Below are 27,245 nucleotides of genomic sequence, written 5' to 3'. Positions count from 1 at the left end.
GAGGAATGTGATTAACACATAGTTTGGTCTCTTTGTCATTGCAAAAGTGAATTGTGTGGAGACCATAATTTTGTAGCAGGTCATCCTGACATTTTCTACCGGATAGATGTGACCTATCTTTCTCTCTCCCTCTATTTCCATCTCTCTCACATATGTGTAGCGCTGCAGTTGGAAACCACAGCATAACAGTTTTGTGCTAGTGTATGAGATCCAGAAAGTGAAATTGCTTAAAAATAGAAAGTGCAATAATCCACTCTAGTTTCATTGTCCAAATTGATTAAAATGCAAAAATAAAGCAAACTGATTTAATGGTAAAAAATAAATTATATTTTTTTCAGATGACAAATGTAGATGACATTAGTGTCACAGGTAAAGGCAACTTTAATGTGCAATATGTTATTTTTATTGTGTCAGTTCCCCTTTAAGCAAGCTTGAACTTTGTTGGGAAAAGGTCCTCAGCAATTGAGCAATACCCTAGTTTAGGCAATCCCATTGCTATGCTTCATTGGTTAAGCACAGCAGTAATTCAGAAAATGAGGCCATGCTGCATTTCTCTTATTATGTAAAGTTTACTTCAGTTTTGCAGGTATTTAAAGATTGCAAAATAAACTAGTTCAGCCTGATGTGCTCTGTTGATACTGTAATCTGCCAGGAACCTAATGGGTTTCTCTAGTTCCCTTGATTTTAAAGGTTCCTTTTTCTTCTCCCTCTTAATATTTCAGTCTAAATTTCAGTATACCATGGATGGGGAACCTTTTTTGGGTCAGGGACCACAGAAAAATCAGTCAGGGACTGGGGTCTGCGGGGAGACTGCCAGGGATGGTGCTTCAGTACCAGCACAGGCTCCCCAATGCTGGGGGAAATCCTAAACATTGGGAGCCAGATCTAGGCAATGGCCCCTGGACCTTAGGTTCCCTACCCTTCCAATACACAATTGAAAGTCTGACATGAATTCATATAAAATAACTGGCAGCCCTTCAGCTGGAACACTAGATGATTTCTGTTGACCAGGATACTTTTTTCTTATGAAAAATTAAATTCCCTTCACAGAAGGAAATTAAATTAATTCCCTTCACAGAAATAGGGTTTGCAAGCTGTGGTAATAATTTGGATGAGAGAAATGGAAAAAAAACCCACAAGAGAGATTTTTTTAAATGTTCTTAAATAGGACCTGTCCTGCAAACATGTAATGTGATTTTATTCACGCACGTAGCTGCTTGATCACAGCTCCTTTGCAAATAGTTATATACAAGCAACTTCATACATGCAAATAATTCCATTCAAATCAATGGAAACCACTCACATTAGTAATATTACTGTGTGTAAGTATTTGCAGGACACACAGAGCAAAATCCTTCCTCTCCAGAAGAAGAGGCTTTAAAACAGTGTTTTTAAAATGAATCCAGAAAGAAGTCTACCTTGGACTTTGCAAAAGGACTACAGGACTAGTTTCATTTTATTTTTATTACTACTTTCTGATTGTCACCAATGTACATATCTGCCACAATGCCATCAAAATTGTGAACCAAATCTCCAAATTGAAATACCTCAAGTGTTGTAGGGGTATTTGGATCTCCATTTGCACTTGGGGCTGGTTTCTATAATGGGCTAAATAGGAATCCCAAATGCAAAAACTGTGACAATTACAGGAGACACGCTTAGACCCACTTCATGGCTGAACATTATCTCTGTAATGAGGTTGAAGTCAAACTGTGAATGTTTGATCCATATGTGAACTGCATGACATATCTGAAAAACTAAAAAGCATAAGATCGGTTTGTCTCCTCCCAGCAACTGTTTCCAAAACTTCTCTGTGCCATGGTAAAGAAAATAAACTAAACCTTAACAAAAGATTGGTTTTAAAACTGGGAGAATAATTATATATTGTTTACTATGTGACTCCAGACAAGTACAGGTCTCCAATTCACATTAGACTGTTTTTTAGACAGTTTTCCTAAGGAGGCAGAGTTGCAGGGATGGACCAGGTCCTCACTCTTCTTTGCTGCCGTCTTAAACCGAACCGATCCCTTTGTGCTGCCTCTCTCCTGTGCAATGTCATTTTCACCCCTGTGCACGGGAGGACCTGACAGTCTAGTCAGACTTTAGAATTGATTCCCAACCCAAGTCGAAGGGCCAGGGCCAGGCAGGGAGTGTGCCAACTGCTCTTTCTGAAACGGCCAAAATCACAACCCGAACAGCGAGGCACTTTGGGGAAATGCTGCTCTAGACGCAAACTTTGCAGCTGGGCCCTATTTACCCCGGGGCTGGGAAGAACGGCCACCGCTTGCTAAGGTAGCTGCGCACTTAGTCGTGGGGAAGGGGGATGGTCCGTGTATGGAGGAGGACAAAGAAAATCGGGGGACCGCAAGCGCCACCCCACTCTCACTGCCACGGGGACTTCTCTCCCACCGCGCGACTCAGCCGCCTCCGGCCTCTCAAGGGCGCCAGGGCTCCGCCCCGCTCTCGCCGCTCTGGCGGCACAAGCCCCGCCCCCCGCTGGTATGCGAAGGGAGGGGGGCTGGAATGACGCGAGCGCCCGGATCACGTGACGCGAATGGAATGCTAACAATGTAGCGAATGTCCCAACTGTGTCCTGCCACTGCCTCACTCGCAGCCCGGGCGGGGGACGGAGAAGATGGGGAGCGAGCGGCACCGCGGGCCGAGGCGCGCCGGGGAGGGCCCGGGCGCTGCTCCCTGACTGCACAGCGAGACGGGCTGCGGGGGGCTCGGCGCTGTGACCCCGGCTCCCCACACGCACGGGAGGTGAGGGCAAAGCGGGGCGGGGCCCCCGGGACGGGCCCGGAGCTCGCCCCTGCAGAGGCGACTTTGGAAGTGCAGGTTCGCCGAGGGGAGCGCGGGGCAAGCTCCAGAGCGGCGGGGGCGAGGCAGGGGGGGTCGGGGCTCCCTGCAGCGAGGCATTGGCAGGAGCCAGGGACTCGCGCGTGTGCGGGGGGCGGGAGGCAGCGCGTGCCTGCCCTGCAGCGGCGGGAGGCAAGCGGCACTGGGCGCTGCTACCTGCGAGCGGGGCAGGGGCAGGGGCAGCTGGCGATTGAGGGAGTCGAAGAAGGGGGGGGGGGCACGAATCCGAAGTTCTCGGCGGAGGTGCCACGGGGAGGCGGCTCTCCCCGGCGGGCGAGCGGCAGGGGAGAACGGCGGCCAGTGCCTGGCTGGAGGCGGTGGCTCGCTCGGGTGCTGCGGGAAGGGGCAGCGCCACCGCTGAGTGCGCGCTCTGCGGGGAACTCCCGGGGCTGCGCCGGGCTCGGGCCCGTCCTCCCGCTCCGCTGCGCGCCGGAAGAAAAGGGACGAGAAAACTTTGGAGCAAGTTGGGCGCCGGCCGAGGCGAGCAGCGGAGCTGGCGGCCGCAGCGCCCGGGAGCCGGGCTCCCTGGCTGTGCAAGGGGCTTCGTTTGCCCTGTAGTTGGGGGCGGGTTTTGCTCAGTCCCGAGCCGGAGGGCAGCCGGGGAACTTGGCCGCCGAGCTCCGCAGTTACTTTCCGACATTTTCCCGAGCGCTGCCTGTGGAGCAGACATGAACGTGACAGCCCGGCCCGGGAGAGGCCCCTGCCGGCCGCCTCGGACACGCACATAGGCCTCAGTGCCCCCAGCTGACTCCCCCCGCCCCAGAGAACTGTAGCCTGGTGTTTTGTAGCTCTGGGGCGGACGTGCCTGGCTTCTTTCCCAGGTCAGGAGGAGGGGGCTGCGTTTCCAGACGCTTTCCATCACGTCCCACCTGCTCCAAGTGTAACTCTTACATCCCTAAGCGCTCCCGGCTCTGCCTGCGCCCATCCCCGTGGGCTCTGGGCGCCCTCCATTTCCTGCTTGATCGCTAAGGAAAGTGGAGTGGTAGGTATGATGTTGATTTGGGGTCGGCTCACCACAGCAAGTTGCTTTAAGGATGCGTTCTCTGTACAAATTAAGTGTGGATCGTGTTGGATCACTTTAGTCACCTCTGCTGTTCAGAGCTCTTCCTGTTTAGAGTGAACAGGTGCAGTGCCAGAAACTATTGTATTGCTGAAGGGTGGTGTAGTTTGATAGTTCAGATTGGAACCAGAGTTTGGAATCAGAAAAGGATTCTGAGGTTTTTGCTTCGGGTTTTACAATAGACTTATTGGTTTTGTGTCTTTTAGCAGGTCACTCAGGCCAACATTTTTATGTTGTGTTTGAATACCTCAGTTTTTCAGTACCCCACTGGAGACACCTTGGATATGAGTTTTCAGAAGTACAGAGCACCCAAAACTAACCAAATCAAGTGGTGAGATCCCTCTGAAATGCTGGTCCTCAATGTTTCAAATCCGGCATCTCACGTCAGAGGTCACTGTTGAAAATTTATGATTGAACCTGTATGATTGTACAATGGGTGTAAAGAAAAATAACATGTTTGGAAAGGGTGTTGAAATCTTACCACCAGCACTTTCCAAAAATGTAGTCTTGCCATAACTCTCTGCAAGATACTGGCATACAACTGTAAGTCTGAGAGTTAATTTCTGGTTGTCTTGCTTGTGAGTGGGATAGGAGCAATGTTTATGGTTTGGATAGGGTGCAAATCACCAGTCTATAGGTATTTCACTGTTATTTTGTCTTATTAGTGGGACAGAGGAGAGTGGGAGATATGACATGACCCACTTCATTCTTATTTTCCATTTCAAATATGCTGCTGCAGGTAACTCAGTATTATTATTATTATTATTATTATTTGTACTGTAGTAGCACCCAGAGACCTTGACATCATGCTCCCATTTGTTCTAGAAGCTGTACATATATTTAGTAATGGTCTCTGCTTGGAACACTTAACATTCTAAGTCAGGGGCGGGGAAACCTAAGGCCAGCCCCAGGCTTGCCTGGATCTGGCCCCAGAGGCTTGGGGCTCCCACCCCAGCACTGGGGAGGCCCCACTGGCACTCCAGTCCCCTTGCCATCCCACCATGGGGCTGGAACACACAAAATCTACTATGCTAGTCCCTTTCCCCCCCCCCCCCCCCCGCCCCATGACTCTGGTGTTCAAAGGGAATGTGAGGAGTGTCTTTCTCCTTCTCAGCTGGGAGGGGGTCATGTTACTGAGGGTTTGGTTTTTCTTTTTTGCTTTTCATTTGTGTGCGGCCTCCCGACTGATTTTTCTGTGGATCTGCAGCCCCAACCCAAAAAAGATTCCCCACCCCTAGTCTAAGTAGATGAGATAAACAAGCATTTCTCACTAGTCTTGAAACATACAGCTGATCTCCAAGAGCATGTGTCCCATATAGCCACCAGTTGATGCTCTTTCCTTTTGTAGCATTTAGCCTGCTGTCAGTAGAGGAATATAAATCCATAGATTCCATGCCCAGAAGGGATCATTGTGATGTCCTGTATAATCTAGGCCGTAGAACTGTCCCAAAATAATTCTTAGAACAGATCTTTAAGAAACCCATCAAATCTTGATTTAAAAATAGTGATGGAGAACCTACTGTGTCCCTTGATAAACTGTTCCATTGGTTAATCTCACCATTAAAAAATTACACTTTATTTTCAGTCTAGTGTCAGTTTACAGCATTGGATTGTGATGTACCTTTCTCTGCCCGAGCAAAGGACATCACAATGTATACTCCAAGACTAATCCAGTCACAATTTAAACAGACAAGCTCTTTAAATCCAGTATCTGGGGATTTTTGAGCAAAAAACCCTAGAGCAGCAATGAATAAGAATAGGAAGAAAAAAAAACAAAAACAGAAGGGATAAAAGAATTAAGACAAAGGAGCAAAAGAGAGAATGGATTCAAGAATGTAGACAGGGCACCTGCACCTGGGGCTTGACTTGTAGGGATTTTGGTTTATAACTCTGCTGGTGGGGAGCTGCAAGTGGAGCTGAAGGCTCAGGCTCAGCCTTCCACACTGCCCCTCCTAGAAGGAGGGTCCTGTGGACATAAGTCTAGTCTAGTAGATATTCTCTTTTTGGGTAGGTCAACAAAAGAGAGAACTCATCTTCTTCTAGTGATAGAAATGTAGCCGTGTTAGTCTGGGGTAGTTGAAGCAAAATGCAGGACAATGTAGCACTTTAAAGACTAACAAGATGGTTTATTAGATGATGAGCTTTCATGGGCCAGACCCACTTCCTCAGATCAAATAGTGGAAGAAAGTAGTCACAACCATATATACCAAAGGATACAATTAAAAAAAATGAACAAATATGAAAAGGACAAATCACATTGCAGAACAGGAGGGGGATGCGGGGGGGGGGGGGGAACTAATTTCCCCAATTATCACCTCTAATACCATTAACTCACAAACATCCCACTCTCCCTACCTCTAATATCATCAATTCACAGACACTTACCTTCCTTCCTCCCCCCCCTCTGCATCCCCCTCCTGTTCTGCAATGTGATTTGTCCTTTTCATATTTGTTCATTTTTTTTAATTGTATCCTTTGGTATATATGGTTGTGACTACTTTCTTCCACTATTTGATCTGAGGAAGTGGGTCTGGCCCACGAAAGCTCATCATCTAATAAACCATCTTGTTAGTCTTTAAAGTGCTACATTGTCCTGCATTTTGCTTCATCTTCTTCTGTGTTTTACTGTGGGTCTGTTCAATACCTTTACCAACACTAGAGGTCCCCCCCATTTCTATATGGTTAATTTGGTGGATGATGCACAGCTCTGTCACATTTGTTGATCATGCATCTTTGGTCTCTTCTGGAGGAATGCTTGAATTGTCAGCTGTATATGTCAGAGCTAGCATGTATTTAGCCTCAGTCAAACAGAAATCTTCCCATTGGTTAAGCTTTCTCCCTGTTTTTATTTCTCTGGTTGAGAGGATTAACTGAATGGTGATGAGTGAAGTTAAGAATATTGGTATTGCTTTTCATCAGTCCCTTTCCACAAGAGCCATGTGGCACAAAGAGGTATTTTTTCAGTTGTGTTGCTCACATCTGACTTACTTTATGACAGCAGTATTCTGTGCCCTTGGGATGGCAAGGTGTTACCCTCTTTGAGCTATCTAAAAAGATAGTGTTCTTATGTTGTTATGTTCTTATAGTATCTCTGACATTTGCAGCCAATGCTGCAGTGTGTTTTATTGTTTTTTCTTACTGATGTGAGCATGCATCTGACGAAGTGGGTCTTTGCACACGAAAGCTTATGCTCCAATAAATCTGTTAGTCTATAAGGTGCCACAGGACTTCTCATTGTTTACACAATATTTTTATACCTGTCCTGCACTCTCTAAATTAGATACCTTTGAAGCATCGGGCTAATTTAAATCTGACAAAATAATTTTAAAATGGATTTTATTATTATTTATTTTATTGTTTTAGAGTATTATGAGCCCTCCTCCTTGAGGCTTATTATAATAGATTCTCTCACCTTAAATCATTAGGGGTTTATACCTTTATTATTTGGTCTTTGGAGAATGGAGCACTCTATTCCCTGGGAATAATGTTGGTTCATTTCTTGTATAAAACACTTCATTACTTTTCCATTTAAATATTTTTTGGTGGCAATTCTCTAATGGCACACTTTTGAACTTTTTCTTCTCCTCTCTTCAGTCTTAAGACACTGTCATTGCTTTTTATTTTGCATGTGAATAAGGGTAGTTTTTCATTACATTTTAATTTGCTTTTATTATACCCAGACTTGTTCAGAACACATTTTTGGGGAATATAGTTAAAGTGAATGTATCTGTTTTTCTACTACTTCTCGACTAAAAAGAAATACTGAAGCTGTGTCAGATAAACTACAGCTCTACAAAAATTGTCCTAACTTGCTGCAATTCGGTAATACTAGTAACTTAGTAATGGATGGGTTCCTGCTTAGTACAGCACATGAGAAATTCTTTGAAAAGAAGCTTAATTGTGTTTCATTCAGAATTTTGCAAATAATTACTCATTATTGTATGGGCATGAGTGGACACTTATTTCAAAGACAAGGTGAAGGTTAAAAGGATACTGAATTTTCAAATTTGGGGATAGTACAAACTACAGAAAAATGCTGTGTAAATATAAAATGATATTTTTGATATTTAATTGTGTAGTTTTTTAAAAAGTACTGCATAGCTATTTTTTCCTTAAAATACAACTGTTAAGTTTGCCATTTATAAAGGTCACAGACAATTCTGTTTTCCTTTGTAGATAATCTGTGATATTTAAATCCTGTTCCAATAGTTGGCATCTTTTGCAAACTAAATTACCTTTGTGCTGGAAACTATAAAACATTTACAGTTAATCTGGTGGCTTCTTTTGCTGTTCTCATTCATACTGTAAATGTAATGCTGATCACTCAATGCTGCTAAAACCGAAAACTAAAGTTGCCAGCTGGCTTGACCCATCCAAAATCATGCTTTGGATCATGGGCCACAAAACTTGTTGTGTAAGTGAGAGACCAGTTCTTGGGCTGCAAGGAGTTAGAGAGAAATGCAATTTCTCCATCACGTCCCATGCCTGAACATTGGCACTGGGTCTGAGAAAAGTCCTTGTTCTTTCTCCTAAACCCAGCCATACGGTGGCTGCTGCTGTCAGGGAAGAGAAAGGAAAGACCAGCTAATAAATTGAACTGTATGTGTATTTTTCATCCATGAAATGCTATTTAGTATGATGCATTCCTAAAATGGTTTCAGTTATATTGTTTAAGAACCTTTTATTTTTTGAAGTCCATTTTAGCTGCTATTATCACCTTAGGGAGACCAAATCTTACCCTTAGAAACCTGCATGCACACCCCCACACCCCCAAATGCGCTGGCAGCCACATTGTGTGCATTTGAGCAGGATTTGTCTCTAGCTGATAATTGAATTGCTGTTTAGGAGAAAATGTCACAGTATGGACGAGCAGCTTTAACCTTTTTTTTTTCTCATCACAAACTTCCTCCCACCATTATTTGCAGATTTAGACAAACACAGTTTATTATTCAGCATTGCAGGACATCACTACCAAGAATTAGGGGTCAAAGAGTTTGAAATCTCACATTGAATCCAACTCTCCTTTAGTATATGTCTGAATCTGGTTTTCAGGCATCTGGCTAACCACTAAGGCAAAGTTTTATTTAAGTATTCACAAAAAATGTCTAGATAGTAGGGTTGCCAGGTGTCCGGTTTTGAACCGGACAGTCCGGTATTTGAGCTTTCTGTCTGGGAAACAAATTGAGAAAATACCGGCTATATAAATGTCCGGTATTTTCTAATTAAGTTTTTATTATTATCATGAGTATCAGTACGTAGTTGCGTACTGCCTGGCTGGTAGACATGCTCACACTGTGTGAGCGTGTCTACCAGCCAGGCAGTACAGAACTATACAGTAGAGAGGCGGGGGTGGGGCGAGATGGAATCCCTGGGGCCAGACTTGCCCATCTGTATGTGCCTGGGCCAGCCCTGCTCCCTGCCGGCCGGTTCCTGGCCCCCTCCCCCTCGGCCAGCCCCGGTGGCCGGTTCTCTCTCGGCCAGCCCTGCTCCTCCCAACCCCCTCCCAGCCAGCCCTGTTTCCTACCGGCTGGTTCCTCCCCCCTCCCTCCCTCTCCTCTCTCCCCAACCCCCCGATCTGAGACCAAGTGTGTCCAGTATTTTTTTTAAACCATCTGGTAACCCTACTAGATAGTCATGGCCTACCACAGATCCTCATCAGAGATTGACCCTAGGGCCTTTAGCACCAAAGAACAGAAGTCTACTGCTTGAACTGAAGTGTAATTCTAAATGGGATGTGAAGTAGGCCATCTTCAGTGTGTATTAATCACCAGAGGGGCATGAGACACAGCATGTAAGGAGGTTACTCTTGTATGATGATCTAACATTAATTAGTGCTGCCACTGTTGATAGAGATAACACTGTTGTACTACTGGAAGCTTGGTTTTGAGTCCAGTGTCCTGTTTTCTCAATTTAAAAGGGTTCAGCCCATGGGTAAGAAGAAAGGCTTCATGTCACTCAGCAGTGATCACTCTTCCAATTAGAGAGTGATTCTTGGCTTTAGAGAGAGACTTGTCCAGGCATCTTTGGCCTTGAAGATAGTGGCCAGTATGATGGGTAGTGGGGATATAAATCTGGAAGATTTCCCCAAGCTCTGTGATGGTTCCATTGATTCCCAAGTTAGGGAACAGTGAGCAGAGTTAAAGGATACATTTGAGAGTACTTTTTTGGCAGATGAGAAATACTGTAGTTTTCACAATAGCAGAAGCTAGAGTTAAGATTCCATTGGCACTTTGTTATAAAGAATGTGAAAATGATGGGTTGTAATCTTTATGGAAGAGTTCTTTTGGGGCTAAAACTTTCAGCCAAACAGCAGCAGTTTCAGTTTAATTCTTTCTTGAATATTCCACTGTTTGGTATTTATATTATTGTAGTGCCAGGAGGCCCACACCAGGATCAGAGCCTCATTGTGCTAGGTATTGTATAAAGACATATGATGGTGCAAACACTCCAGAGAAGTGAATTGTGTCCTGACATTTGACAGAGTAGGAATACTTGTAATTGACAAGCTAGAAGTCTTGTTTCTAGATTAAGATTTTTATTTTGTCTCTCTTCATTTTAATTTAGATTCAGCCACCTTTCTCATGATTCGTAAGTAAAAATCCTACACTGCAAGAATCAGATTCTTTATACTAAATTGTACCTGACTCAGCGGGTAAAGGTATTAATCAAGGAGAGTAAAGTTCTTCATCTTCAAGATTTATTTAGATGTTAAAGTGGAATGTCAAAATTTCTTATTGCTGCTGACCTTGGTTTTGAAATAGTAGGAAATGCTAATTAGAGTTGTCAGTATTGCCATTATAAATCTCTCTTTCTGGGATTTATAACTCTGCTATTGTAAGACAAACAAGAACCTTTCTTCAGGCAAAATCTTAACATACAAAGTCTCAGCATGAACATACTCTTTGATAACTGTGAAATAAAAGATAGGCATGGCTTGTTTTTAGTTATGAAGCTATACAGGAAACTTGTCACCATGCTTAAATACAGTGAGATTTAAAAAAAAAATTTTTTAGGTATTTTGTTTTTTAAAAACTGAAGATATTTTGGTGTTGAAAACCAGAAATTTGCAGAGAGAACTATTTTTTGTGGGGAGGAAAAAAATAATTTCTAAAAAGGTCATTTTACATTAGTTTTTTTTCCACCTGAAAAATGTGGGCCAGTGTTTGTGTTGCAGAAGCACTTTTAAACCCTTAAATGGAAACAGATGTATGAAATGTATTAAATGATGTTTAGCTCTGAAGACTGGTGTAGCCAGTTCTACTGTTTTCACTAGTAAACCGCCACTGTCATATTGAAGTCCCTAGGCAAACCATTTAAAACAACTGGAAAAATGTGTAAGATTAAGTTTATATTTTCTATTATGTTTCAGGTATAAACAGTCTACAAAATGATTCCAGGGTTTTTCATTCTCTTTGGGAGCCATGAAGATTGTGATCTGAAGTAGGACACTGAGTGAAAACTGTTTAAGGATCATCAAGAGAGGAACATTTTTTTTTTAAATAAAGTGGTTTTAAAATAAGAAAGAAGATTATATTTATGCTGAAAAAAAACTGGATTAACAATGAGGCCAAAGACTTTTCCTGCTACAACTTATTCTGGAAACAGCAGGCAAAGATTACAAGAGATTCGAGAAGGTTTAAAGCAGCCTTCCAAATCATTAGGTCAGGGATTACCCATTGGACCAGGCAGCGAAACTTCTCTGGACCCTAAAATTTTAGTAGGGAAAGATGCTGCTAGGCAGCAGCAGATGAGACCAACAGCCAAGTTTGGACCTTATCAGAAAGCACTGCGAGAAATCAGATATTCTTTGCTGCCTTTTGCTAATGAGTCGGGCACCTCAGCAATTACAGAAGTAAATAGGCAGATGCTGCAGGAGTTGGTGAATGTAGGCTGTGATCAGGTACGTATGAATGTGGAGGGAAGGAAATGTTACACTGGATTTAAAGCAAGTATATGTAAGTTGAAGGAAATTACATCAGATGGTGGATTACCTAAATAAATGTTGTCAAGTGACAAGTGCTGTTGATTCTTCTAGCTGTTGTTGGCTGCCTTTGTTGTTGTGGGCTATGAAGTAAGTGGGGTAGATGATTTATTGTTGAGTGGATCTGTTTCTTTAAGTGATTCCAGTGGGTAACATTGGGTGGTTTAGTCTAGCCCATGGGCTGTCATGGGGTCTCTTACGGTTCTGCTCTGTCACTTCTGTCATGAGTAATAGGGCTGTATGCTGGGGTGCCTGAAAGACATAATGACACCAGCTTTTCATCTCTTCATCAGAACTGGGCAGTGCAGGTAAATGGTTTATCTCAGGAGAGTCTCAAACCATGACCCTCTTCTGACAATCAACAATTAATACATGAGAGAGAGGGACCAAAGCCTGAGCCCCACCACCCCTGGCAGCCTACGGGCTTCAGTTCCAGCCAGGGTGCCTGTAACCTGAACCGTGCTGCCCAGGACTGAAGCCCTTTGGCTTTGACCCCAGGCATTGGGACTTAAGCAGTGGGGCTCATCCCTGGGCTCCAGCAAGTCTTAAGCTAGACCTGGCAACCCCATTAAAACAGGGTTCTGACCCGCAGTTTGAGAACCAATGGTTTAGCTAATGTTGGGCCATGCTGCAACTTAGATAGGAGTTTGAAATCAGAGGCTTAGGTGCTTTATACTCCTAAGTTCCACTGATTTTCTGAAGCAACCAGAAGAAAGGGACTGTGTCTGGTTCCTTAACTGAAACATGCCCACTGTTGCATAGCCATGCTCATGAAGTGGGGCATGGGGTGGAAGGTTCACAGTGTGGCTATTTCTGTATTAAACAGTATCTTTCCTTGGAAGTATTTTACATGTGTCCTCTGGAGTTGGCATCATCTTCTCATTTGTGTGCAGGTACAATTTGAGGTATTGGTTTGACTTATAAAGCTCTGTCTCTGGTTCAGGTTCTGGCTTCATGAGAAAAAATGTTTTACTGTTTGTGCTCAAATAGCATTTGTGTGTCAAGGAGAAACACATGTATTTATAGTCTCCTGATTTACATGGGAGGAAGTGGTGTCAAGGTATTCTCAATTATGGTTCCTTGGTTCCAGATATTATTTCCACTCATTCATCAGTCAGAGCTTGTATTTGCTGACCTTCAGGGCATCTTTCAAATACTATCAACTTCTTAAAACTTTCCCTGAAGTGAGGGGTTTGGTGGTTGTGAATTATTTGTCAAACGTTGGCATTTAGTTGGAGCTGCACAGTGCAGAGTTATTTAGACAAATTCTATACCAGTGAGCTTGAGTTCTACAAGTCAGGCAAAGAGAAGACAGGTTGCAGACCCAGATGCATATGGAAGGGTTGGTAGGGGGAAGGGAAGCAGCCGGATGTTACCTGGTTCAATAGATGAGATGCTGAACTGGGTTCTTTTCCTGGATGAGAACTTGTTGCATGAGCTTCTGTTCATCATGAAGGCCTGCATCTTTAAAAGTCTGTGCTCAGAAGTTCCTATGGCACTTCTGAATGCAAAGACTTGATGCATGTAAATGAGTCAGGTTTAAGTGAGCACTGACTTTAAATGTACAAATGGGGTGTGTTACAAAGGAAAATCATGCACACATGCATTTGAGTGCAAACTTCTAAAACTTTCTGCTTTAACCACATATCATTCATCTGAAAACAGAGAGGCTTGCCTAGCTTTCAGAATGTTTCAAGACTTACGCCTAAAATGTTTCATAATGTTCAGTGTCCTATTCTGTGTGTGTGTGTGTGTGTGTGTGTGTGTGGTTTATAATTTTATTGGCACCAGGCATCTGGAGTGCTGTACAATTAAAGTCAGCCTGACTGTGTTCTAAATGGTCATATTCTCATAGTCTCCCTTTGATCCCATTGTGCATGTTTGTGGTTTTTCCTCCTCTTCCCAATTCCTTCTTTATGCTTCATTTTTTTCCCTTCTGTTTCCCCAATTCTGACTTGGTCCTGTGAAGATGCCATTACTAGTGGCAGCCATATCAAATGAGTATGGCAGTTAGACCTGAACAGCATCAGGGTCAGTTTTGACCTAATTTCCTGATAAGGGTTCCCCAACTTGTGTACTGTTTCTAAAATTACTCTCTCTCTCTCTCTCTGCACCCCATAATCTTACCTGGTCTAATCTAGATGAAGCATAGATGTCTGGAAGGTTGTGAGTTCCTGGAAGTTCCTTGAGGCAGTTTGGGTTTAAAGCAATTAACTGAGTCCAAAGTTCAGCCAAGTGAATAGCCAGTGAAACATGTGGTTTCACTTCAGCCTTTACTGGCTAATAAGTGCATGGCACAAATATGGCTTCTTGGTGGCAGTCATGTTCAGCCTAGCTGGAGTCTAATCTGGAAGTGGCAAATGCATATTTTGCAATAGTGTGTTTGACCTGACAAGAAAGGTTGTGGTTTCTTCTGTCTTTGCCTGTTCAGGAAGATGTTCCATGCCACTTTCCCAATCCATGTCAAAAGTGAGTGTTAAAAATTTAAATAATTCACTGCTGGATCTAAGATTACAGATACACAAGGAATCAAGGATTTAGAAAACTCTGTTATAAAAATTCTGAACCTTAAACAGTTCAATGAGTACCCTTCTTAATCTTCCCATATAACAAGCCTACTCATGATCACATTATAAAATACTAACTAGCAACTTTAATTCCTAGTGGCTGAATCAGTGATTTGCCATCAGTAAATATAGTGCAAGGTATTCTGCAAACACCTAGATACCTTGTGAAGTTCATCATAATGGCCTGAGGAACTTCATTCTCACAGTAGAGCTGAGCTGATTTGGTTTGGTGTTCCAGAGGAACACTACTTCCATTGGACGATATTCAAGGATGCAAAGAAGAATATTTTCATTCCTTCTGGTCACTGTGCCAGGACCAGTATCAGAAAAAAAGTCAACCAGTTTCAAAATAGAATTTTTAAGGTCTACCACTAGATACCTCTTCAGTGTGTTTTCAATTTAGCAGCAGCTGCTGTACACACCCATAGAGATAGACAGGGCTGGACAAATTGCTGTTTTTACTTGCCCATGGCGAGTAGATTTCATCCGGTCGCCTCTTTCACCGGCGGCGTGCGCATGCGTAAAATGGGTCTTGCGCATGCACAGTGTGGGGCTGGCGAGTAGATTTTGCCACCGTTTGTCAAGCCCTGGAGATAGGGGCCCTGGAACAGGTTGTATAATGGGGTTGCTAAGAGTCATCAAACCAAACTGGAAACCCTGTTCATGATGGAAACCACTTCAAGCCAGTGCAGGAGCACTCCCAGAATTCCTTTGGGGCATCTAAATACTCCCATGCTGGGTACCAGAATCTGTGGAGATGGAGAGAAATGCTTACTACCATTTGAAAATTGAGGTTCCAAGCCATCAGATATCATAAAGCTAGGATTTATAGCTCTTGGCTTGTCAGGGGCTCACTGCTAATATCATATTGGAAGTCAAGCATGTGTGGGGGAAGGAAACAAGATGGTAGTAAGAATTATGGATTTTTAAAGGGATGCCATCCAAGTTGAAATCTGTTAATTTTAGATAGGGATGTAAAATCCAGTTTAATTGGTTAAACAAGTAAACAAACGCATTGCTACCACTGCATATAACTGTTTAAAGGGGGTCTGGGTGAGGAGGCTGCTCCAGCAGGACTGGATCACCTCCCCCTCCCCCATTGGGTTCAGGCTAGAGCAGCCCCTGCCACTGTGGCTCCCACCCCCCACTCCCACAATGGTCGCCTCTGCACCCGGTGTCCCCTCCTCTGCATTAAGGGTGATGCTGACTGGGTAACATTTAACCAACTACCTGTTAACATTCCTAGTTTTAGATCGGTCATATTTTATTCTCTACTTTCTTGCTTTGTGAAAGAGTAACAAAAAAGGAAAACTGACTGCTGGAGAATCAGTAAAAATAACTATATATAAAGTACTATCAAATTAATGGAGTTAAATGTAACATTTAAAAAAAAATCTTTAAATGTTTTAATATGCTCACTTCCGAGTTGGTGGTGCTTTAGGTATTGAAAGTAAGACCCTGGTCCCACTGAACTCAATGGAAGCCTTGCTATTGACTTCAGTGGATCTATTCTAGAATTTCACCCTGTATCTCTAAAGAGTTAGGGTAATATAAAATAAAGTTAACAAATTACAATCCTGGTAGCTAAACTGGGTCACTCTTGCTAAATAATTACTGTTTTAGAGATTGCTTAAACAAATAGCATTGAAGTTGGAATCACAAGTATTTCAGAGCAAATAGTTTAAAAACTAGTAAAACTTGGCAGCAAAAGGCATGACCTTACTTAGTGTGAAAGTATGTAGTCATAAACACAGCTAATATGCCATTCCCCTTTAAACAAAACTTGCTCGGCTTGAAAGTGTAGCTTTCAATCACTGAAAAACACACGAGATTGTGAAAAGACTTCTTGCAGATCAGTAAGCCACCTGAGGCAATTATTGTTTTTCAGTTGTAGCAAGTAAATGCAATTGAGCATATGATCAGATGCATTCCAGCAGTCTGAAGGGGCTAGGTTTTATCTTGCCATACTTCAAAATTTAAAGAAGACAACAACCCTGATACAAGAATGTTATTTCCTGTTCTAAATTATCTAAATGCACATTATTAAATAACTCTTCCATGTTACTTCCATGGCGCCTGGAATTCAATCAGTGAAGATCCCTGGCTAGTAGTTTAAAAACAAAAGGGAAAACTATGTAGCACTTTAAAGACTAACAAGATGGTTTAATAGGTGATGAGCTTTCATGGGCCAGACCCACTTATCTAAGGAAGTGGGTCAGGCCCACGAAAGCTCATCACTTATTAAACCATCTTGTTAGTCTTTAAAGTGCTATATAGTCTGATCTTTCAAAAACAAAAGGGAAAACTAACACGGCTCCCTCTCTATGGCTACTAGTTTGTGTCTATAGTTTATTCTTAACAACAGTAATTCAGAATTATTTTTATGCTGTACACTTTGGAAATGATGCATTGCAAAGATTCTGTGGTGAGAGTATGATTCATGATGTATGGAATCTCTTATAGCTCACTTTACCTTTCCAAATGCCTGTGAAATAAACCCCACACATCTTATGCTGTGCCAACACCTGAACATTCCTTACGAGCAGCTCGGCCCTTCAAACTCTAATTATGATGTCTTTCAAGGAACTGGAAAGATAAAAGATGTTTGTGGGAACTCTAATATATCTGAGTATCAAGCTGACCTTCTTGTCATCTTTATGGCATTGAGGTCTTGGAATTCAGTTAGGAAGATTTTTTTTTAATTGCATTCCCAGCTCCTTTGATCTTTCTATTGTGGATTACATTATTTTTAAGAAAGTAATATTTCTCTGCTTCTCCTTTCCCACTTGGCAGAGGCTGCTTTTTTATAATCACTAACTCAGTGGTGTAGTGGAGTGCAGGGACTGTCCAGGGAGCCCATGCCACCCTCTCCATGCTTTTCACTTCCTGGCCAGAGAAGCAACAACAAATTCACATGAAGGTCCTCGCTCTAGCCACTATCTCTCCTTCTAGAGCAGGCTTGGAAGTGGAAGAGAGGGAGGAGGAGGCGGCAGCATAAAGAGATGGCAGAGTGGGGTTCTGGGAAGTGGGAAGCTGGGCTTGGTGGCTCTTGGGGATCAGAGTGCCAGAAGGAGCAGCTGCCGCAGCTCTCTAGCCAGTTTCTTGCAGTTCAGTCACTGGTTCTTGTCTTTCTTCAAGGACTGGACCCAAATGAGACTGGCCATCATGTGTCTTACCAAAGAGACTAGGATGGGTCGGGACCTCCCCCTGCCACCCTCTTCCCACTGGAGAGTCAGGCCAGGCTAGGATCTCTTCTCCCCCCCCGCATTTACTCCCCCTCCAAACCAGAGAGACTGGGACTGGATGGGACTTCTGTCTCCCTCCCTTGCAGAAGAGAGTCATACCTTCTACCCCTATATCTGGCTCCCTGCTTCCCAGAACCCTGGGCCTTTGCCATCTCACTGCTTCCCCCACTTATTTCATTTGTAGGCCTGTTCCAGAAGGAGAACAGTGGCTTGGTGAGAACATATATGTGCCCTGTGGCAGTGTGAACAGGGCAAACCCTTTACACACATTTCCCTCTCAGAATGTGATCTCTGCAGGGTGGATTTGACTTAAATAAAATTCATTTAAATCACTGGTCAGAAAGATGTGATTTAATCATGGTTTTCTACATTGAAGTGCATTCTCGTTGGCTGTTATAATCTTAATATATATTCTTCACAACTCAGAGGTAGATATAGGTTTCATTTTTAGAAGGTACACACGATACATTTTTAAATTGTGATTTATTTTGAAAACTTTTCAGATTAGTTTTACAGCTGTATCAGAAAACGAATGATTGTTTGGTTACTTCATTTACCAAAGATAATTGAAGCAGGTATTTATGGAGTCATTGGGAGGTGAACTATCTCCAATTCAACAGGTTAATCATTAATATTTGGAGGATTTTCTTGACCTCCTGTATTATGAGGAAAATATCACTGGCAGACACTTAAATTGTTTTATTTAACTAAAACAACAGTGTTACGTATTCTGGATTTTTTATTTAACAGCAAACATAATATTTTAACAAAACAAGCATATGTTTGTTAAATCAAGTTTGTTTTTGTTAACATTGTTTTTAATTAAAATAGTTCAATGAAATATTTTAAAAACAAAAATTAAATTGACTGCGAGCCAGGTCAACATGAGAAACTTAAAATATTGATTTCTACTCATTGAAATTTTTAAAACGTCACACTTTTAGAGAGAGGTATGGCATTGACTCGGTGTACACAAATTTGCAGAGGGACAATAGGTCGAAGTCTTATTTTTCACCTTTATTTATTTAAATAAAATCATTTCTGCTGTTAACAAGCTTGTTAGCTCTGGAGACATAAATCCACATTTTGAGAACTGCAAAACTAAGCATGTCTGATGGTATCTTCTAGACTGAGCACTGAGTCCCACCGAGTAAATAAAAAGATTACCCTAAATAATCTTACAGAATATTTAGGTTCTACAGAAGCCTCTGAAACTCCATAAGATTGAGTCCCTAATCCATAAACTATTGGATCTCACTTAAAAGAAGTTTTGTAAACATTACATGAATTATAATTGGAATTTATATTCCTTGTTCCATGATAAGATATCTTTGAGTTATGGTGTATCTTAATTAAAACTATTTTTAATTTAATTTAAAACTATTTTCAAAAAGCATTTTATCAAAAAAATATAATTTAAATAAAAAATCATTTTTTTTTAATCATTGATTTTTATCCACCCTGGATCTCTGTCAGCCTGGGCCCTTTTCTTAGGAAAATTGTCATCTCACCTCTGCATTAACTTGTTGATATAGAGCTCTCAGGATGAGATGTATTGTAATACAGGTTGAAACTCTCTTAACCGGGATTCTCTGGTCTGGCAACATCCATAGTCTGGTGGAGGGCCAACATTAAGGATCACTGTGGTCCCAGCAAGGCAGCGGGATACCTGTAGGGAGCTGATTGCCGACAGGCTGAGCAATCTCACTGGGAAGCAGGGCCAGTAGGAGGTGGGGAGCTGGCAAAGAGGACCTCCCCTAGTCTGGCAAAATCCCTCCTCTGGGACCAGTCAGGTCCTGAGAGTGCCGGACCAGGGATGTCCAACTTGTACTTACAGAGTTCAATAACTGAGATTCAGTCTGTTACTGTAAATGTAGTTCAAGCAAAAATCTTTTCTGCTGGGGCTGGCACACAGAATTCAGTGGTCACAGAAAACCTTCCTCTGGCAGAGGGTGCAGAATTTTGGAGTCTGAGCACATGGGTCGTATAATGTGGTGAGGATGGAAAAACGTTTGCTTTTTCCCTTGAAGTAGAAAAGTGAAAATGGAAGAGGGGATGAAAAGAGATATATTAAACCAGCCTGGGTTGCTGTAATGATGGGTAACCTAAGCTAGTGAATGGGCCACATGAGTGGCCCTCCCTCTCAGTAGGCTTCAAAGCTGTTGTAACCAAGACGGTCTTCTGGGATAGGGTAGTTTTGCTAACTGTGCTTGCATACCTAGAATTTGCAGAGGGTGCCAATTGAACCACAGCAGCACACATGGCTCTCTCAGTCAGTATTGTATGCAATCAACATGCACCTCACTTCACATGCCCTTGCTTCATGGGTGTCATTTTTAGTAATATCGGTAGAACAAAACTACACAGAGGGAAACCAGCAGAATCTGATGTCCTTTTGCATGGACAAAGGTAAACAAAATGTCTTGTGGGCCACATATAGACCCTCCCGATGGGCTGTCCACGTGTGGCCGCTGAGCTGCAGGTTGTCCACTACTGCTCTTCAAGGAGATACTTAAATGGTGGGAACCTGGGCTATCACTAGTGCTGTCATGATGTGGCAAGGACTAGATCTCACTTCTTCTTTTGAGGGAAGAAGAGGAGGGTCACAAATACATTACACATTCCAGGAGCTAAAATAAAATCTATATTTGAGGATTTCGGCTATCAATGTTGTGTGTATGCATGCACCCACTTCCTAACTTGGAATTAAGCTTTTTTCTTTCCGTTCCTTTGAATACTGATCTTGTATGCTTTTTTCTACCCTTTCCTTTTGTTCCAATCACTTCCCTTTTTTGTAGGCCTTCTGGGATCACCCATTTCTTCCTCCCACAAGGCCACATATCACACTTTCTCACCCACATGGTTGAAGCGAACGCATTCTGTTGTTTCATTTTGGCCACTAAAGAATGAAGTGAGTCATCACTTTCCCCAGGGGGCTGAAGGCAAAAGGCCAAGGCAACTTCTGAACTCTTATGTGATAATATTTCCCCAGGTGTCTGTTCTTGTCCCTTTCTTATTTATGTCTCCAGTCTCCCATGTTAGTCCTGGCAACATGGGCAGCATCACTGTTAGTGAAAATGACCAGATTTGTCATTATGCTGTAGCTGTGTGACATCCATGTGTCCGTTCTGGGATATACTTTGCACAAGAGCTGTATAGGACCATTCCTGTGCTGGGAACCATGGAGCAGGGAATTTCTCTTTCCTTTCTTTTGATCCTCTCCCTATATGAGTATGCCAGGCAGTGGTGGATGATGATACCTCTGGTGCTTCTGCATAGAGCACTTTTCTGTTGAGCAGCAGAATTAAACTGACCAGGATTGTGTTAGTTTTAAACTTCTACTGATATTCTTGCCAGTCCTGATCTTTTTGCGGGTCCTCATTCCCACCCTCACTTTTGGGCAACACTGGACACGAATGGGAATTCCCTATAGAGTCACCTTTGAAATGTGAATGGTTAACAGGTTAACCACAGTGGCTGGGCCACCGGAAAACCTCCTTGCCTGTCTGTGGTGGGCCCGGCCAGAACATTCCATGCCTGCATCGGAGAGAGGTGCTCCACTCTGGTTGGTTGCCACTCCATGAGTGTGGTTCACTCCAGTCTAGCTGCTCCCTGCCCACCTCCATTTAAGAGGTTAACTGGTTAAATATAATGTTCAGCTGATTAACCAGGATTTTACATCCCTTCTTTGAAATGACAGGATGGGAATCCTGTGCAAAATTTATACCGTAAATAAATACAAAGAGTTCAATATATTGATCTAATGGAGACAGATCTTCTCCCTTTTCACATGCATGCATGCATAACTTATCACTGATGCTAATGGGAATTCTGTGTCTAAGGGGAAAGTGTCTATACCCAATTATTTAATGTGGAGATTATCTAAAGCACTATTCTATCTCTGTGTGTGTGTCTGTCTGTCTATATATTATCATCTCTATCAAACTGTGTGTGTCTGATCAAGAACACCTTCTAAACAGTAACAGCTAGGATCACCAAATTCAGTACACAGCTTCCTTTCATCATAACCTAAAGTAACATAAGGGTTTGGTTGTGTCAAAAAAACAGGATGTTCCTGGAGTGGGATTGTCTGTTCAGTTTTATGAGAAGCAGAATCATCAAATCAAGTACTGTCCTCAAAATTGACGTAAGTGAACAAATGTTGAAAGAGATTTGAACCAACATGAGCCAGAAAAATAGAATGAAGCTAGAATAGGATTGCTTCTCTATAAACCTTGTAGGAAAGAGATAGAATTGAGAAATTTGAAGTAGTGCTCTGTTTTGGCACCACTAAAATAATGTTAATGGTTTGAAACCTAGAAGACCATGTTATCGGACACCAAATTGACTGTAGCCCTTTTTCGTTAGAACATAGCGAATGGTAACAGTTTTTAGGGATAAAGAAAAAAATAACTTGATGGAGTTCCCATTTAAAAACAATTACTAAAAAACCAGAATAATTTTAGTAAACTCTTTTTTTAAAAATTAATCTGAAATAAAAATTAACTTCCTTTTAAATAAAGTATGTATATTTTCTTTTTATTAAAAAAAATCTTAATTCAGTTAAGGACCTGAGCAACATCAGGTAGGTAAGTCTGCTAGTATAACCATCTATTTCAGTGACAAAGTACCAGTAGTATTTTCTTCTCCTGGTGTAGAGATAAATATCAATGGCACCAGCATAAGAGATGATATGTGTTTCTTCAGAGCAAAATGGCTTTATCAGGTCATTTGAAATTCTATAGAAGTGTTAACTTTGAGCTTTAAAAGATTGTACTCGTTACATTAGTGACATTCTCAAACTTTGGTTACAGGAAGTTTTATCACAATGGTATTAGGGTGTAGCAGTTCCTTTTGCATGTTTTATAGTTCTCAGCTTAAATCTCCCCTGTCCTTGACAGCTTGTATTTGACAGAAGCCCAAATAATTTTAAGTCCAGTCAGAAAAATTTTGCATATGTGTTCATATAAGAAGAGGTAAGTGACATTTATTAATTCTGAGACAGGTTTTAATAGAAGAACCAGATGCAACTACTTTGCAGATTAGAAAGAACTCTTTAATAAAATATATATTTGGAGCACCTAAACTGAATAAACCTTCAGCATATTAGAGCAGTGTAATATGTGAGTAGTGAGTATGCATTGTTTTCCTCTGGGACACTTTTTTTTTAAAAAAAGAGAAAGATGTGTTGGCCAGACTTGAAAATACAAGGCAAATGTAGAGAACATGGATGGAATACAAAAGCATCCTTACAAAAAACATTTTTAAGGGAGTAACTTTGAAAAGGCTGAAGTCAAGGCTTGCCTAGTTACTGTGTACTGCAAGTTCCAGTGAAAAAAATAATGGCCATGCTGCCTGTGCTACTTGCAGAACTGAGACATTAAAAAAACCCTGTTCTTGTGTGTTTTTATTCCACTTTGTCTTTAACTGCTCTGTGTGGGGGGGAGGGACAGAAGAAAGGGGGTGGTGGTGGTGGTATTTTTCATGTGCTGCCTAATATGTGTCACAATATTTATAGAACAAGAGTTGTCTGTCGTAATACCCCCCGCCCCCGTCGCCACCCCTTTCTTCATTAATGGGAAAAGGTAGACATTTACAACTACAGTGTTTAAATGACTAAGTGCTTTTTTATGTTGAGTTATTGTATCACTGCATTCCTGTGATAGATACTTTGGACCTTAAATGTTGCATGTTTTCATGCTTAAGTAGGAACAGTTTAGCTTCCACATAAAAAGTGCCAGAAAGCAATAGATTACTTATTGCAAGTGAAGGTAGGTATCTAGGCAACTGTCTTGCAAATACTTGTGTGTGAGCACACTCCCTACTTTGTGTAAAGCTGTTTGTGTGTAACTTTTGGTAGGATCAGGACCTAAATTTGTATACCATGTAGTTTGTATCATTTGATAAATGGATTTATGTATATAATAAGGAAACCATAATGTAAACTGAGAGTTTATGTATACAGGCAGTCCCCGGGTTACGTACAAGATAGGGACTGTAGGTTTGTTCTTAAGTTGAATCTGTATGTAAGTCGGAACTGGCGTCCAGATTCAGCCGCTGCTGAAACTGACCGCCAGTTCTGACTTACATACAGATTCAACTTAAGAACCCCAAGTCAGCTGCTGCTGAAACTGATCAGCGCTGATTCCAGGAAGCCTGGGGCAGAGCAACTCTGCCTCGGGCTTCCTGTAGTCAGCGCTGGTCAGTTTCAGCAGCGGCTGACTTGGGGACGCCTGGGGCAGAGCAGCTGGGGTGCTGCTGGGTTGCTCCAGTAGCACCGCTCCTCGGCGCTACTGGACCAACCCAGCAGCACCCCAGGGCTACGTCTACACTGGCCCCTTTTCCGGAAGGGGCATGTAAATTTCACTAGTCGTCGTAGGGAAATCCGCGGGGGATTTAAATATCCCCCGCGGCATTTAAATAAAAATCTCCGCCGCTTTTTTTCCGGCTTTTAAAAAAGCCGGAAAAGAGCGTCTAGACTGGCCCCGATCCTCCGGAAAAAGCGCCCTTTTCCGGAGGCTCTTATTCCTACTTCCTTTTTCCACTCCATCAAACTTTGTTTCTTGCCCTTCGCTTCAAGGCTGTTCATAACGCTGCACCTCTTTCTACCTACTCTTTTGCACAGTCTTCTACTCTGCTAATGACTCCTGCTTTAAATGCCCATTTTCCCACTTTCACAAGTGTGTCTCTGCTTTCTTCCACACTGGTCTGAGTAACCCACAATTAAATGAAACTTCTGTTAATTTTAAACTCTTGGAAAAGATTCTCTTCCAACACATTGTTCCTTTTTTCCTCTTTGCTATGTGGTATAACATTGTAAAGAATGACAGATGTGATTTTTTTTTTTTTTTGACAGAGTGGCACGTATCTCTGTCAATTCTGACTTCCATTTTTGTACCCCATCTTCCATTTTGTGTGCTGATTAACATTCGGTATTAGACCAGCATGACCTTGACAAGGTCAGGCTATTGCGTTGCATTCCAGACAGGTACCCAACCCAGGAAAGGTACTGGATACCGAGTTGAATGTCAATGAATTAAAAAGTTCTGTGACTGCTTCTAGGACCATCAACTTTGTTTGTCTGTTGGCTGTTGACTCAACCCAGTGGAGCAATGAACTCTACACAGGAGCCTGACTGGACATGGGCAGAGGTGTCTTAGTTTGGGCACATGGGTGGAGGGAGAAGGACTGCATTTACTAGTGAAGAGAGTCCTCTGTCAGAAGTGGCACCACGTACTGCCACATGTAAGAAGTGGAGACAGAGCAGGTGAGAGCAGCAAGGGAGGTTTAGGTTGGACTTAGGAAAAACTTCCTAACTGTCAGGGTGGTTAAACACTGGAATAAACTGCCTAGGGTGGTTGTGGGATCTCCATCACTGGAGATATTTAAGAGCAGGTTAGACAGACATCTATCAGGGATGGTCAGACAGTGCTTGACCCTGCTGGGAGGGCACAGGACTGGACTCGATGACCTTTCGAGGACCCTTCTAGTTCTAATGTTCTATGATTTTATGACTTGGCCTAGCCTGAAATTCTGACCATACCTTGGACTTACTGTATGCCATGAATCTTTGAAAAGATCTGTAGTTCTGTAGTCTAGCTCTTTTGAAAGAATACAGTGACTTTGGTAATGGGCAGGTCTACACTACAAGGACAGGTCAATCTAAGCTACGCAATTTGAGTTAGTAACGTAACTCAAATCAAGGGAGTTGAGATCTTATCAAGGAATCCACACTGCAGGGGTGGGGGGGGGTCAACATTAAAAACTCTCCTGTTGACTCCCCTTGCTCATCTTCTTCTGCTGGAGAGCAACAGTCAACAAAAGAATGATTGCAAGTTGATTTAGTGGGTCTTTACCAATGTTTCCTCTAAACATTTCAATGTGTGTGTGGGTTTTTTCCTACCATGTGTGGAATTATATTTTAGGTGCAACAAGACACGTGCCAATTTGTGCCACCAAGAGGAACAAAAATGTCTGAGTGCTCTGCTAATCTACTGCAGAGGCATGTGAATCTCCTGCGCAACCACACAAGCACCCAGCTTACAGGGAATACTGGTCTTTACTAGACCATCTAAATCAACTACTGATGGTTCAATTGTCGCAGAATCAGTTCACCTCATGGTGGAGACAAGCCCTAAGAAATTCCTCTACCAAAGCCTTTGTTCCTTGCCATCCTGCCCCATGGTCTCTGCAGGAGTTAAACTAGAAGCTCAGGGTGACCACAATTTACATGGAACTCTGAGGGCATATGTAAGCAAGTAGGCAGTTTAGGAGGGATTCTAGGGTCTGTGGTGCCTAGATTGTAGAATTCCATGTCCCAAGGAAAGGCTCAGACCTCTTGTATGAGCCTGGGTATGTGCCACTGTGCCTTGCAGACTCAGGGCTAAGAAAAATGACCCACACCCAAGGATTGTCTTCACTTCAGGGAAGATTGGTACTCCGGAGATCAATCAACTCAAACACTCAGGGTGCCTTGGTTGATCTTGGAACTCTGCAGTTGTGAGTAGTAAGGGAAGTCAATGGCAGAGTTTCTCCCACAGACCTCCTGCTGTGAGGCTGCCCCAGAAAATCAATGCAAGGTATAACAACTCCAACTACACAATTCTTGTAGCTGGAGTTGCATATCTTGCATTGATTTTTCTCTGCCAGTGTAAATTAATTCCCAGTTAACTTACAAGCATGTAGGACTCAACTAGGGTTGCCAGGTGTCCGATATTCACCCAGACAGTCTGGTATTTGGTATTTTTGCTTCCTGTTTGGTAAAAAATGCAGAGAATACCAGACACCTGAAATGTATGGTATTTTCTGATTCCCCCCCCCCCCCCCCCCCCCGCCCCTCCCCGGCCAGGATGCGAAAATGACGGGCACCTGGCAACTCTACAAACACTCAGCGCCTGGCCTTCCCCCCGAGCCTTCCTGTAGCTCCCAACACCCCCAGCCCCCCCAGCCCCAGCCCCTATGCTTACCTGGGTCCACAAGGCTGCCAGCACAAAATGGCTGTTTCCCCTGGGTCTTAGTGCTCAACCGCTCCCTCGGTTCCTATCCTTGCACTCACTCTTAAAGGGGAAATGCTGTTTTAATGCTGTTATTTTAATTTTTTTTCTCAACAACTTTGGTCTCTCCCCCCCACCCCCCTTTTTTCCCTTCAACAGAATTTTTTCACTGTGTTTTTTTTTGGGGGGGGGGGAGGAGTGTTCAGTATTTTTGTTTCAGCCATCTGACAACCCTAGACCCAACAGTTGGGTCAGTCCACAACAAACCGATGGGCCAGAATATGATGTAATTAATGCTTTTCTATTTTAATGCTTAATTGTATTGATGCAGATTTCTCATGGTTTTATTTTGGGGCTTTTTTTAATTGTAAAAATTGTTTTGGTGAAGAGCTAAAAAGTAATAAATCTCTGGACCCGATCCTGCTACTATTGCTGGGCATAGTGCTTATTACCAGGAGGAGGTTGACTAATCCTGTTCAAGTGAGTATTTATAGAATTAGGTCCTTATTAAACCATAGTGCCAGTAGAATCACAAAACCA

At 42.6% G+C, this 27,245-nt stretch overlaps 1 protein-coding gene across 4 annotated transcripts in view; it reads left to right on the top strand.

The window, feature by feature from the left end:
• The first annotated feature begins 2,558 nt into the window (after positions 1-2,558).
• Positions 2,559-27,245, top strand: part of LATS2 (large tumor suppressor kinase 2) — a 66,992-nt gene continuing 42,305 nt past the window's right edge. The window contains exons 1-2 of one of the 4 annotated variants that reach the window (XM_089775591.1): positions 2,626-2,763; positions 11,289-11,819. In XM_089775591.1, coding sequence (XP_089631717.1) covers positions 11,481-11,819 — 339 coding nt within the window. In that variant the 5' untranslated portion in view covers positions 2,626-2,763; positions 11,289-11,480. Of the gene's footprint in view, positions 2,764-2,941; positions 3,842-3,890; positions 4,659-11,288; positions 11,820-27,245 lie in introns of those variants that run through there. The other 3 variants (XM_089775592.1, XM_089775593.1, XM_089775594.1) reach the window with 3 other exon arrangements.

Source organism: Pelodiscus sinensis, chromosome 1 (assembly GCF_052426305.1).
Source record: "Pelodiscus sinensis isolate ZL-2025 chromosome 1, ASM5242630v1, whole genome shotgun sequence".
Classification (NCBI taxonomy): domain Eukaryota; kingdom Metazoa; phylum Chordata; order Testudines; family Trionychidae; genus Pelodiscus; species Pelodiscus sinensis.
Note: the sequence above shows the minus strand (reverse complement) of the source record. Positions and strands in the feature narration are given on the sequence as shown.